The following is a 14,304-nucleotide window of genomic DNA, read 5'->3' as shown; positions in this document are numbered from 1 at the left end:
TCCTCGTGTCTTAAGCCCTGATGTGATGCTTGGTGCTGCTGCAGCCACTCTGTGACTGCGTGGCAGTCCGCACCACACGAAAGCGTGGTCGAGTGGAAGGACGGACAGCCACCTAGATCCTTGGTCAAAGGGCTCGGCTGCCGGACCAACCCCGAATAGCCAACCTTCAGGATTCTCATCTTTAAGACTGAAGAGACTGCTGGCCAAGCTTTCTGTTCTTTGCAGCCAAAAGCTCTCCTGAGTCTGGGCCTCACCTCAAGCATCCCCGACTCACTAGAGTCCCTCCCTAGATCCATGCTCCCGTTACACTTTGCACGTACTCTGTGCCAACACTTGCCCTACTCGCTGTATGTTTTCCTTGTGTCCCTTCCCCCCTACACTGTGACCTCTCGGAGGAAGAGGTTATCGGGGAAGGCCATCCAAAAGAAGTGACCGCCGGTCGGCCCCCCGAGCCCTCACAGGCTCCTCACCCGCCCCCTCCCTTGTCCTTGGAACGTGGGTTCTCCTCGCCCTTTCCGCTCCCAGAAGCTGCTGCAAGGACACAGCCCTGAAATAATGACGTGGCGTTGAGAACACCTGCACGGCATGCGCGACCCAACCCAGTTAAGCCTCTCTCTGCATTTGGACTTCTGCCATCTAGCAGGCAGGTACAGGGACCCCACTCGTCTTGCTGTTGCCCAAGACAAGCCTCGTATGTAAGTTCCCCTCGCCTATTAAAACCGTCACCTACAAAAAAATAAATAAATAAAAATAAATAAGTAAAAAATAAAACCATCACCTACAAAGCTGGAGTGGCCTCCTTCCGCCTCTCCCTGCCCTCCGTGGGGCAGATCTGTTACGGATGTCACCCGGGAGGGCTGCTGACCAACAGAGATGGGGGTCTTGTCACCTGCAATCGTTAGCCCCGACCCCAGCCCCCGGCACAGGGCAGTGCTCAGCAAGTGGGTTTGTGGAGGAGACGCCTTCATTGCAGCCTCATTTTTTCACCCCACACTTACATCATTTTGATAATAAGCTTCCCTCACTCCTTCTCTGGGGGGGGGGGAAGAAAAGCAAGGAACATAGATCATGTTTAAGGTGAATAACTTAATGCACGTTACCGAAATATTGCAGAGGAACAGAAAGGCTGCGATGTTCTTCAAGACGCTTCTCTTGCCGTCGCCCTGCAAGAAACCGGGGCGGCAGGAGGGGCCCGGGGTCCCTTCCCGGCTCCCCTCGCCCCCCTCTCCGCCACAGCTTTCTCTCAGACACGTGTTTCCGTTGGCCGCGCGGAGCATCTCGCCGCCTGGGGAAGCCGCGTCCCCGGCCACAGCCCCGTTCCTGAGGCCGGAAGAGGAGAGGGGCATGGCATTGCCGCTGCAGACGGTGACCATTCGCAGGGTTCTGATGTCCTCAGACAGCATCTCCGGCTCTCGGTGGATAGACTCAATGATGAAGAGGTTCTGGACGTATTTCTCAACAATCATCAGGACGGAGTAGGGCAGGTTGAACCAGGTGTAGGGGGGGCAGGCTTCGGCACAGAGCACGGCCAAGATGGAACCCCAGGAGATGAGCGAGGAGCTGGAGGCGGTGCCCACCAAGAGGTCGGCATCCAGTTTGCGGGCCGGGCTTCTGGACTCATCCAGTGATTTCTGGTCTATCCTGTAAATCCGGATGCCAAGCAGCCCGGCGGCCCCCATGAGTATCAGCAAGGCGATGGCATACAGGTAGAACATGATGAGCGCCGACTCGCTCTTGGATTTGGAGCGCCCGATCTGAATCAGATACACCACCACGACCCCGATCGTGGCGGCCAGCACGCTCAGGCCCAGGACCGAGCCCACCACGACCCCGCGGAACTTGAACCGCATGCTCTGATGCTGGTGGCCGTCAACTTTGCGTCCGATGTTTTTCCACAGGACGTAGAGCATCATGGAAGCCAGGATCTGATACTCTATGTTGAAGGGATAGAGGTAGTAGATCCCGTGTGAGATGGCCGAGCAGAGCGTCGGGAGCGAGCAGTTACACGGAGGCGTGTGGTCGTCCAAGACTGGGGGCGAGAGAGAATGCACGGGAGGGAGGTTGGCATGTTGAGTGGGCAGGTGGAAGAACACGAGTAAATAGCGTCACTGAGGAGTCACGCGTGGGTGTTCCCGTTGAATTAAAGCTCTGTGTTGTGCCTTGTTACCACGTTTAATATCGTGGCTAAATTGACGGCCATGACTACCCCCCAATGAGCACTACCTCCGTGAGTCACATTATACCCATCGATCCGTACCTACACCAGCCCTTTGAAATGCTATTATACAAATTTACTGAACATGCAAAGATGTCCACAAGATTTTGCATAAGAGAAGCTCGCTGAGGAGGAGAGAGTATAATTCCATTTTTATAAATTATAGATGTATAGGGGGCGCCTGGTTGGCGCAGTCGGTTAAGCGTCCGACTTCAGCCAGGTCACGATCTCGCGGTCCGTGAGTTCGAGCCCCGCGTCGGGCTCTGGGCTGATGGCTCAGAGCCTGGAGCCTGTTTCCGATTCTGTGTCTCCCTCTCTCTCTGCCCCTCCCCCGTTCATGCTCTGTCTCTCTCTGTCCCAAAAATAAATAAACGTTGAAAATAAATTATAGATGTATAGATGATAGACAGACACATAGAAGAAATCTGGAAAGATAGAAGCTAAAATGCCAACAATGGTTATTTCTGGGTGGGAACGTGGCAGGCAAATTTTTTTTTCCTTTCTGTTTTTCTTTCTGGGTTTTTTTTTTTTTTCAGTAAAAGAAAGTTCTATTGTGTCTCTTTCCCCCAGCTTCATGGATTTGTGGAGGTACCATTGGCATGTAACACTGTGTAAGTGTAAGGTGTGTACTGTATTACTTTCCTCCGAGTTTTGCTTCCTTGTATGCTCTAAACTTTCTATGTGCATATGATTTACATGTGTGATTTTTAAATTATTTTTTATTTTTATTGACTTTTTTTTTTAATTTTTTTTTCAACGTTTATTTATTTTTGGGACAGAGAGAGACAGAGCATGAATGGGGGAGGGGCAGAGAGAGAGGGAGACACAGAATCGGAAACAGGCTCCAGGCTCCGAGCCATCAGCCCAGAGCCCGACGCGGGGCTCGAACTCACGGACCGCGAGATCGTGACCTGGCCGAAGTCGGACGCTTAACCGACTGCGCCACCCAGGCGCCCCGTTTATTGACTTTTTTTGAGAGAGAGAAAGAGAGCACACAAGCAGAGGAGGGGCGGAGGGAGAGGGAGAGAGAGAGAATCCCAAGCAGGTTCCACATCCAGAGCAGAGTCCCATACGGGGCTTGAATTTACAACACTGAGGTCATCATAACCTGAGCCCAAATCAAGAGTCAGATGCTTAATGGACTGAGCCACCCAGGTGCCCCTAAAAGTTTGTTAAGTAACTTTGTGAGGGAAAATGCCCCTTCTCATGAGCAAAGCGTTTCCTCTTGAGAATATTGGATACTAGCACGTGTAGTGTGAGACGGGAACCATCAAACTCCAATGCTTGGCCCACGAGTTGGCACCACTTTCCGGAAGGCACTTGGCAATGGTATAAAGAGCGATTTCATAACAAGGAGGGCACGTGCTATACATAAATAAGAAAATATGTAACAGAAGCCTTAAAGATGATGCAGCTGTAGTCTCGGACCTAGAATTCCAATCTGTTTTGAGGGACGAGTCAAAAATGTAATCAAAGCCAAAAAGTGTAATCAAAGCATTAGGTAAAACCGTGTGTGTGTGTGTGTGCGTGTGTGTGCGCGCGCGCGCGCGCGCACTGGAGAGAAAAAGAGAAACATTTCAGTGTCCAACAATTTAGAAACTGTTAAGCGAATTTTGATACATTCATACAATGGAATAGTAGGCTGCCATTAAAAATTATAGTGAAGTTGTGTTTTAATGGTACAGGAAAGTGATCATGTTACATAACAATGGAAACAAGTAAGAATAAATTGTATACACAGCATTTTTAAAATGCATGTCACAAGGGGGCACCCGGGTGGCTCCGTTGGTTAAGTGTGCAACTCTTAATATCGGCTTGGGTCACGATCTCATGGTCATGGGATCGAGCCCCACGTCGGGCTCCAAGCTGACAACACGGAGCCTGCTTGGGATTCTCTCTCTCTCTCTCCCTCTGCCCCTCCTCTGCTTGTGTGCGTGCACTCTCTCTCTCTCTCTCTCTTTCTCAAAATAAATAAATTAATTAAATGAAAAAAATAAATACATATCACAGCTGAGCACTCAGTTACGAAATCAATTTAGTGGGTAGCTGCCAATGTATTTTTTAAACAGGAAGGACTTGTCATGGAATAGAATGGAATGGAATGATACCAGATGCAATAGAAATTTGAAAGTGTCTCTGATACAGCAAGGTTATTATTTCGTGGCATATGCGTCCACACGTACAGATGTGCACTTGAGCTGCCGTGCAAGTTCTGTTTCTTATTGTAGGCTGTAGTCAAAAAAATAAAAAGATTGAATATATACACTATGGCCTTAACTACAGATCAAGAAATAGGACACGACATAGAAATAACCTAATATTAACAGCACGTAACTGCATTTCTGGGTAGGTGCTACTGTAGGTTTTTTTTTTCTTTACACTTTGTCACTGCCTTAATTTGTGACTTGTAGAGACCAGTTATAAAATCAAATGGAAAGGGGCGCCTGGGTGGCGCAGTCGGTTAAGCGTCTGACTTCAGCCAGGTCACGATCTCGCGGTCCGTGAGTTCGAGTCCCGCGTCGGGCTCTGGGCTGATGGCTCAGAGCCTGGAGCCTGTTTCCGATTCTGTGTCTCCCTCTCTCTCTGCCCTCCCCCGTTCATGCTCTGTCTCTCTCTGTCCCAAAATAAATAAATAAACGTTGAAAAAAAAATTTAAAAAAAAATCAAATGGAAAGCCTGTGGCAGCACAAATCACCTTCACTTTTTTTTTTAACTTTTTTTTTAATGTTTATTTATTTTTGAGACAGAGAAAGACAGAGCATGAACGGGGGAGGGGCAGAGAGAGAGGGAGACGCAGAATTGGAAGTGGACTCCAGGCTCTGAGCCATCAGCCCAGAGCCTGACGAGGGGCTCGAACTCACGGACCGCGAGATCGTGACCCGGGCTGAAGTCGGACGCTTAACTGACTGAGCCACCCAGGCGCCCCAAATCACCTTCACTTTTGCAGAACCCTGCACTTTTCACCGCACAACCGGTTTCCCACCTCTCGTAACCCAAGGCGCTCCTGTGCAAAATCAGGGGAAGAAATCAAGGAGAAAGGCTCAGATCAACGGAATGTTAGAGCTGACAGAGTCTTTTCTTTGTAGATCAATCTAATTCCATCTTTCCACAGAGGTTCCTGGAGCACTTGCTGTGTGGACTTGGGCTGGTTACTTAACTTCTCTGTGGTTTGATGTTTTCATCCGTATGATAAGGTCAACACTGACTACCCCACGGTGTTTTGAGAATTAAATGAGCCGCACGAAGGGACTAGAACAGCGTGCCAGGCCCTCAGCAAACACTCGGGAAGTTTGCTTTGTTTTCATTGCTATCACTGACACCAATGAGGAAACGAGAGTTGACGAGAGAGAAGGACTTTCCCAAGAGTCGGCTGCCGGTGGAGAGCGGGGGTTGGGGGTTGGAGAAACAGCGTGTGCCCTGACTTCACCATCCCCACCCCACTGGTAAGGAGAGAGAGAATCCCAAGCAGGCTCCACACTGTCAGTGCAGAGCCCGATGTGGGGCTCGAACTCACACACCGTGAAATCGTGACCTGAGCTGAGATCAAGAGTCACATGCTTAACCGACTGAGCCACCCAGGGGTCCCTGGTAAGGAAACTGTTTTAAAGTCGCCCTGGGCGACGGGCCTGGGGCCATACAGTGAGTGTGCCTGAGTAATACATTAAAGCTAAAAGGACTCCCTGAAGGAACCTGGTTCAGGTCCCCTCACTTTATGAATGAGAAAAGGGAGGCCCAGAGACATTGAATGGTTACCAAAAGTCACACAGCCAGGACGTGATGAGAACATCCCCAAATCTAGGCTCTCCGGTTCCCAGCACATTTCCGCCCTGCACATTCCTCTCAGCCCCACTGTTCTAATAGAGAAGCGACAGGTCATAAACGCGAAAGAACTTTGGAAGGAGGTGTGGCAGGCTCTCAAACGGGAGCAGGGTGGGGGTGGGGGTGGGGGATAAGGATGGGCCCTAGGTGCAAGCCGGAGAGAGTAAAAAAAAAAAAAAAAAAAAAAAAAAACACTTCAAATGAACTCAAACCAATTAACGACAACCCTGAGACCTCTCTGGGTATTTCAAAGCTATACTTTTAGTAGAAAGAACTGGTAATAGACGCTTAATTAAAAACACAATGACTGCCAATCTTCCCTAGCTGTAAACAAAGACATTCACTTCCATACCAAACTGTACCGTGAGAAATGGTACCCTAAATGATAACCCTTGGGTCTGAAGTCCCTGAGTCACTGAGGAAACCATCAATTACCCTCAGCACGTCCTACTTACGTAACCAGAATGAGGGGCTTAGGAGGTTTTGAAAGACTTTCAACAACAGTTGATTGTCTGGCCAACGTTGAGGTGGAAGGACCCTGCCGTTCTTTGGAACCTGCCTCTCCGACTCTGAACATTTCTGGTCTCTGCAGCCTTCTAAGAGGTTCCAGCACGGGGACGGGACAACTCTTATCACTCACCTATTGTGACGTTCCCGAAGCCCAGCGTGATGAGACGTTCCTTATGTTCATTAAGTTGGTGCTTTGACTCATTCAGGACACCATTGGTCCACAGAAGCAGGTTAGTGAACACCGAGTGGATCACCCCAAACCTGAAAAACACAAGGACTCAGTTACTGAGCCGCCCTGGGAAGCTCCGAGCCCCATGGGGTGAGAGGGAGACATTGTGCACACACACACTCCCACATGCACGCACACACACGCGCGTGTGCCTCCTTCTTCGCCGAGAGTCTGGTTTTGCCAGGCGGTTCAGACCTTAGGTGGGTCCCTATCCGGGGAGAGACAGTTCCGTGGGAACTTGCAAAACCAGTCTTGGCATTCTGCCTTAATCTTGAACCTGCCAATACTCAGCTCATTGTCGATGGGACAAGAAGAAACTGGGATCCAGTCATGGAAGCTTACTGAAAGCAAGCACCAACCCCACCACAGCCCGGACCCTTTCTCCCAGAAGGGGAAAGAACCATCACGGAAAGACGAAGGGCTACACTGGAAATGTGGAGGGTTGGGCACGCCCTCACTGTTGGCTGGCCAACCCAATGGTCCTCATCCACCCCCTCTGTCTGGCCACTTACCTCTAAAGAAACTGAATCAACAATAGCCAAATACGGAAAGAGCCCAAGTGTCCATCAACCGATGAATGGATAAAGATGTGATGTGTGTATATGCATATACACATACGTTGTGTATACACACACACACACACACACACACACCACGAAGTGCTACTCAGCAATGAAAAAGAATGAAATCTTTGCAACAAGGTGGATGGAACTAGAGGGTATGATGCTAAGGGAAATAAGTCAGTCAGAAAAAGGTATCGTATATTTTCACTCGTATGTGGAATTTGAGAAACTTCACAGAAGACCATAGGGGAAGGGAAAGAAAAGTAAGTTACAAACAGAGAGGGAGGTAAACCATAAGAGATTTTTAAATGAAGAGAAAAAAAACGAAGGGTGGAAGGTGTCGGGGGGTGGGGGCGGGGAAAATGGGTGATGGGCATTGAAGAGGGCACTTGTTGGGATGAACACTGGGTGTTGTATGTAAGTGATGAATCATGGGAATCTACTCCTGAAGACGACTACACTGTATACACTATTTGTTAGCTGACATGACAATAAACAATTAAAAAAAAAAAAAAAGAAACTGAAACAAGTCAGAGACTCGCTGTCTGGTCTCCCCTACAGCCTGACGTGGCCACTCTGGCCAGTAGGATGTGAAGTCAAGTCTACTGGGCACTCCCAAAAGCTTCTGATTTTGTGATGAAAAGGATGAGAATAAAAAAGCCTATGTACTGTCCTCCCCCCCTTTGTTTACAGCTTTGAATACAGACATGAAGGCTGGAGTTGTGGCAGCTACGTTGTGACCATGAAGCAACCAGTATAGGATGAAATGGTAACCCACTAAGAAGGGCAGAGTGAAAGCATACACTTGTCCACCATCTGCCCAGAGGAAAACTGGTGTGACTGGGTCCTCAACCCTGACCTTTCCTCTCCTCTGAGTTTTAACCCCAGCTGCCCCCTCGGGGGCTCCCACAGTGACCACAAGCCAAACTTTCCTCATTTGAACCCTGGCTTCCTGGAGCAGCTGCATAACACCCAGGCACAAGAGGAGAAGGGAACAGGTGTTTGCCCATCTGCTTGCCCCTGTGCTCGCCCAGCAGCTATAGATTGTGGCCAGCTCACCCCGGGGCCCAGCACAAATGCAGACAATGCTGTTTGCCTCAGGCCGACTGCCTTTTCTTCTACTTATAATGCACACGGCTCCTTTTTTTCTCTTCTTTCCTGGTGCACAGGGCACCGTCCAATCCCAGGCCCGCTGGTCCCGATGAGATAATGCCAATGCCACCTGCAGCCGCAGAGTCTCCGTGAGCTGGCAGCCTCTTGTTGGTCCGACCTGGAAACTGTCCTACAAACTAAGGGCAGACACTTCCTCATTCCAGGCCGCCTTGTTCATACTCGGGTCTGATGGCCCCAGACCACAACAAACACAAGGCCTCCGGGGGCCACTTCTGACCTCAGTTTATGCTTTCAGCTCTGTTTGCACAGCTACTGTACCTCCAAACCCCACCCTTGGGAAGAGAAATGGACCCAAACAAGTTAAGGGGAATTCTTAGATCGGAGAAAAGTCCCAGGACATACAAAAAACATGGGGCCGTGGAATCCTGGCTCAAAAGACCAGAAAACAAACAAACAAACAAACAAACAAACAAACATGACAGCAGGTCTGGGAGTGGTAAGTTCTGAAGCCTTCAGGGCCTGGCAGGAAACGTCAACGAATAAAGCAGGTCTGGGGTCCATTAGGGAGCGGTGGGGACTGTAGCAAACTGAGGCTACACCCCCCACTCAGCTCTGGCCCTCTGCTGCACGTGCGTTTGGGACGGCCGAATCTTCCAGTTTTGCTAGAGAAGTCGAAATCCAAAACCTAAAGGTGGGGAGTACCTCAAAAATGTTTAACACTTGTCTCTACACACAGAACAGGCCAAATCAAGCTCTGTGTGTTATTTCATTCAAGCCTCTCGCTGTCCAGGTTAGGAAAGAGGCCACGAGACAGGGAGAGACTTGCGTCCAAACACCCAGCAAGGAGGTGGGCACGGAGTTGTGTGTCCCATCCCTTGGAGTTCCCTCAGATGACAGACCCTGGTTGCCAAACGTCTGGGTGCCTGGCCTCAAGCCGTCCCGTCCAAAAACTGAGAGTGCAAGGCACGGATGTGAGCCACACGTAGAATTTCAGATTTTCCTGTAGCCACGTTTTTAAAAAGTGGTAAGAAAAAAAGAAAAAAAAAGGAACAGGTGAAAATAGTTTGCATCATTTTCTCTTAAACCCGATCTAATTTGCTATGATGTCAACATAGAATCAACAGCAACAAAAATTATCCCTGAGATCTCTTGTACTCGGTTTGTCGCCCGAGGCTCCGAAACCTGACGTGTGTTAGACGCTTCCCGCACGTCTCGGTTGGAAGTAGCCGCAGCTCAAGTGCTCAGTAGGCCCGTGCGGCTGGTGGCTGCCTTACTGGGCAGTGCAGATGCCCGAGCAGAGCCAAAGACCCTTTTCCGCCTGGAGGGGAATGGGCCCGAATGTCCCGAGGCTGTGACTGCGTGAGTGACATTAGAAAGAGAAAGACTCCGCCCACAAAGCCAGGAGGCCACCGCAGTCACCCGGATTTACGGCCAACAATTAGAGCCCCCCAGCCATGCACAGGCAAGTGTCTTGACCTTGGACGCTTTGCTTCATTTCTTTGAGCCTCGGTTTCCTCATCTGCTGAGTGGGGGCTGGTGATCCTATGGCCCCTAAGTGGCAGGGCTAACGTGGGAGAAGTCCTCGTGAGGAACACGCCTCAAAGAAAGCGCTTTATGCGTGAGCAAGCCCACCCCACTCAGCCAGGAGTCTCTGGGGGTAGACGAGATGTTCCATACACGTCTGTTGAAAACCTCTCACCCTTTACCCCCAACGATTCTACTTCTAGGGACTTACCCCAAGCAAATAATCAGAGGTGTTCAAACACCAAAGATGTTTGACTGAGGACGTTCATCACAGTACGACTTATAACAGCAACAAAACTTTCAGAAGGATTGGGTGCCGTGGACTGGCTTGTGTCTCCTCAAAATTCTTCCGTTAAAGCCCTAACCCCGCAGCGCGACTGTATTTGGAAATGGGGCCTCTAAGGAAGTCATCAAGGTTCAGCGAGGTCATAATGGTGGGGTCCCGGTCGAACAGGACTGGTGTCCTCAGAAGCAGAGGAAGAGAGAGCTCTCTCTCTCCGCGAGCGCAGAGGAAAGGCCACGTGAGGCCACAGCACACAGCTGCGGGCAGGCCTCCAAACCCAGCCCTGCTGTCACCTTGACCTTGGACGTCCAGCCTCCAGAACCACGAGGACCGTGCGCTTCTGTTGTTTCGGCCGCCCAGCGTGTGGCATTCTGTCGCCACAGCCCGAGCAGACTAACACAAGAGGGCGGCTGGTTAGACTAACTGCGGCAGTGACCCACGGGGCGGTCAGGAAAGGTCGTGGCGCAGACGAACGCCGACCGGAGGAAATGCCAACGATAAAACGGAACGACCAAGCACAGCAGGAAGGGCAGGGCCGTGATCGTAAGTAGAAAACGGAGATGCACCGGGTGGCTCAGTCAGTGAAGCGTCCGACTCCTGCTTTCGGCTCAGGTCATGATCCCAGGGTGGTGGGTTTGAGCCCCACGTCGGGCTCTGCACTGAGCACAGAGCCTGCTTGAGACTCTCTCTCTCCCTCTCTCCTGCCCCTTCCCTGCTCTCTCTCTCTCTCTAAAAAATAAAAAAATTAAAAAGAAAAAAGGATTGAAAACTGTATTCATGGAAAAACTGTCAGGAAGCAGCCCGCAATGTTAACGGTAGTTACCGCTGGGTGGGGGGCGTCTCAGTCAGCTGGGGCTGCCGTAACAAAACACTCCATTCTTTCTCACGGTTCTGCAGACAGGAAGTCACAGGTCAAGGTGCCAGCACGGTTGGTTTTGGTGAGAGCTCTCCCGTGGCCTCTCTTCTGGGTGTGCAGAGAGGGAGAGACGGAGATCTCTGGTGTCTCTTCCTCTAAGGGCACCAATCCCATGATGGGGGACCCCACCGAGCACATCATCTAAACCTAATTACCCTCCAAACGCCCTGCCTCCAAAGACCATCACCTTGAAGGTTAAGGCTTCGGCATGTGAATTTCGGGGAAACACATTCAGCCCACAAAAGTGGCATTAAGGTGATTCTTAGGTCCTACTGTATCCTTGCAATCTTATCGGTCAAAAAGCACAATCCTTAAAAAGCGTCTGTGGGAGGAAGAGCGAAGGATCCACCTGTTCCTCGCTTCCCGGCATGCAAAGTGGGACAAGCCGGGACAGAAATCCCAGGCCTGCCACTTGCACTCTGGAGACATGGGGTAAGTCCCCTAATCTGCTGGGACCTGTGGGCCGCACCCCTCCAAAGCAGGGAAGCGTGGTTCCCATGAGTTACCCTTACAGAGCCCGCGCGCGGATCAAATGTGAGAAAGGGGCCATTAAAGTGCTCTTTGCTGGGTTCTCGGGGCCCAGAACTCATGTGTCCCTGGTTTGTCCATATCTCTCCACTGGGCGACCACTCAGGGCCGCAGAGGATAGCACGGGCTGCCAGGGCACAGCCCCCGGGACATCCCACCAGGTGCCTGGGGTACCTGGCCCCACATATCCCCGACAGTGTCTGGCCGTGGACCCTACACACAGTAGCAGCTCATTAAATGCTTTGCTGCCTGTTGAGGCTGATCCTTTCTGCATGGCGGGATTGGGGAAAGCTATTTCTATTTCAATGGGCTATCAAAATGGTTCTATCCAGGGGTCATCCATAAATCCTTTCCTAACTTTTTTAATGTTTATTTGTTTATTTTGAGAGAGAGAGAGAGAGAGAAAACACGAGCAAGGGGAGGGGCAGAGAGAGAGGGAGGGAAAGAGAGAGAAAGAACCCCATGCAGATTCCACACTGCTGACCCGGGGCCCCAACCCACAAACCGCAAGATCATGACCGAAGCCGAAATCAAGAGTCTGATGCTTAACCGGCTGAGCCACCCAGATGCCCCCATAAATCAATCTCTTAAATATCTGTTGTCATTTCAAATGGTACTGGGGGAGTTTTCTGTTTGTCATGATCTGATAAGAGATCTTTCTATGAAACAAATGCTGATTCTTTGAGTCGGTGGTATGTGGGCACCCAGGGCTTCCTTACGTGATGGTAACACCTTCCATCTAGTTAATTCACTCCCTATCCTATGGATTCTTTCCCTTGATTCTCACAATCACTCGAGAGAAAGGTGACGGAGAGAATGACAGACCCCACGCTTACTGAGCACTTGTTATGCACCAGGCACGTGGTTTATGTCAATCACTTCATTCAGTCGTCAGAGGCTGGCTCTCCTCTCATCCCCATTTACAGATGAGGAAAACCGAGGATCGTAAAGGAAAACGTCACCGACAGCAGAGTCGGAATTCGAACCCACATGGTCCTACTCCCAGGGCCGTCCGTCCCCAGGAAGAGGCGGATGGCGGAGGGTCTCCTCCCCAGGCCAAGAGCACGGGCTTTGCTCGTCGGGATGGAAGGGAGAGTTGGTCTCCCATTTAAAACCCAAGCGCAGGGGCGCCTGGGTGGCTCAGTCAGTTAAGTGTCCGACTTCGGCTCAGGTCATGATCTCGTGGTTCACTAGTTCAAGCCCCGCGTCGGGCTGCGTGCTGACAGCTCAGAGCCTGGAGCCTGTTTCGGATTCTGTGTCTCCCTCTCTCTCTCTGACCCTCCCCCCATTCATGCTCTGTCTCTCTCTGTCTCAAAAGTAAATAAACATTAAAAAAAATAAAATAAAACCCAAGTGCAATGGCAGTGATGAGTCTGTGCGTTCTAAACGAACACCAAGTTCAACTGCTTTACTAGCAGTTCCCACACTTTTTACCTTTCCAGGGTTTTGAAAGACTGGATGATATCCTTGGCATGCCCCCAAAGAAAATACACCTAGGAAATAAAGAAGAAAAGAAAGATGCGTCAGTGAAAACCACTGTCATGTTCGCATACTGAGAAGCTTTGAAACGCACAGAAGTGGAGCGGGGAGATGCTGGGACGTCCGTGAACTCCCATCCCAAGGGTCCCAAGGATGGAAAGTCACCAAGACCCTCTCAGGCAGCAGTGCCACCCCCCCAGTGGGGACCGCGCTCCGGAGGCGAGACTGCAGGTGTGCGAGAAAGGTGTCGAAGACAGGTTGAGGCTGTCAGCAGGGATGGGGCTTGGGGAGTGGCCGCCTGCCTGTCACGATCCCCATCACCCCAATTCTATCACCCGTGTTAGGCTTCCTCCGAGAAACACCCAACAAACAGTTCCTACACCAGTGGCCAAATGTTGAGGGCTTTTAAAAAAAAAATACTTTCGGGGCGCCTGGGTGGCTCAGTCGGTTGGGCGTCCGACTTCGGCTCAGGTCATGATCTCATTGTTCCAGAGTTCGAGCCCCACGTCCGGCTCTGTGCTGACAGCTCAGAGCCTGGAGCCTGCTTCAGATTCTCTCTCTCTCTCTCTCTCTCTCTCTCTCTCTCTCTCCCCCCCCTCCCCCGCTCATGCTCTGTCTCTCTGTCTCAAAAATAGATTTAAAAAACATTTTAAAATAATAAATAAACAATAAATTTGCCCTGTTCAATCTTCATTTTGCAAGGAAGAGCTATAAAAAAGAAAATCAGATAGCACCAAAGAAAATTCACTTACACATCCTACCTCTTCCACATTGTTTTACCTAAGACTGACTGGGCTGCTCTGAAAACACTTTCAGGGGATGGTCCTTAAAACATCTGACGTCCTAAAAAGACAGAGAGCAGTGGCTCCTGGTAAGGTGCCATTCAGCCCAACAAGAGGGAAAACGCTTGGTAAAAGGATTTATCAATGACTTCCAAGTTAGACAGCTACTTCACTGATACTTTCGTACAGACCACATGGCAACCCCCAAAAAAGTTTATGATGTTTTAGAGTGAAACCTCGGAATAGGATATTCTGCACGTTCTCTGTAAAACTTTGACAAGAATGTGCAGGGAACTACACATTGTTATCTTCCTTCCTGGTTTTTTCAGTAACGTTAAATTAC

At 50.3% G+C, this 14,304-nt stretch overlaps 1 protein-coding gene across 1 annotated transcript in view; it reads right to left on the bottom strand.

Annotated features, from left to right (window-relative positions):
- OTOP1 (otopetrin 1) overlaps positions 1-14,304 on the bottom strand; it is a 35,577-nt gene that overhangs the window by 7,023 nt on the left and 14,250 nt on the right. Inside the window, exons 3-5 of the mRNA XM_047090842.1 lie at positions 13,135-13,193; positions 6,675-6,805; positions 1,101-2,029 (exon numbers count right to left, since the gene is read on the bottom strand). Of these exons, the coding sequence (XP_046946798.1) occupies positions 1,101-2,029; positions 6,675-6,805; positions 13,135-13,193 (1,119 nt within the window). The remainder of the gene's footprint in view (positions 1-1,100; positions 2,030-6,674; positions 6,806-13,134; positions 13,194-14,304) is intronic.

Source organism: Lynx rufus, unplaced genomic scaffold (assembly GCF_022079265.1).
Source record: "Lynx rufus isolate CCGP_SWC_20201006 ecotype Redwood Valley unplaced genomic scaffold, mLynRuf1.p SCAF_3, whole genome shotgun sequence".
Taxonomy (NCBI): Eukaryota; Metazoa; Chordata; class Mammalia; order Carnivora; family Felidae; genus Lynx; species Lynx rufus.
Note: the sequence above shows the minus strand (reverse complement) of the source record. Positions and strands in the feature narration are given on the sequence as shown.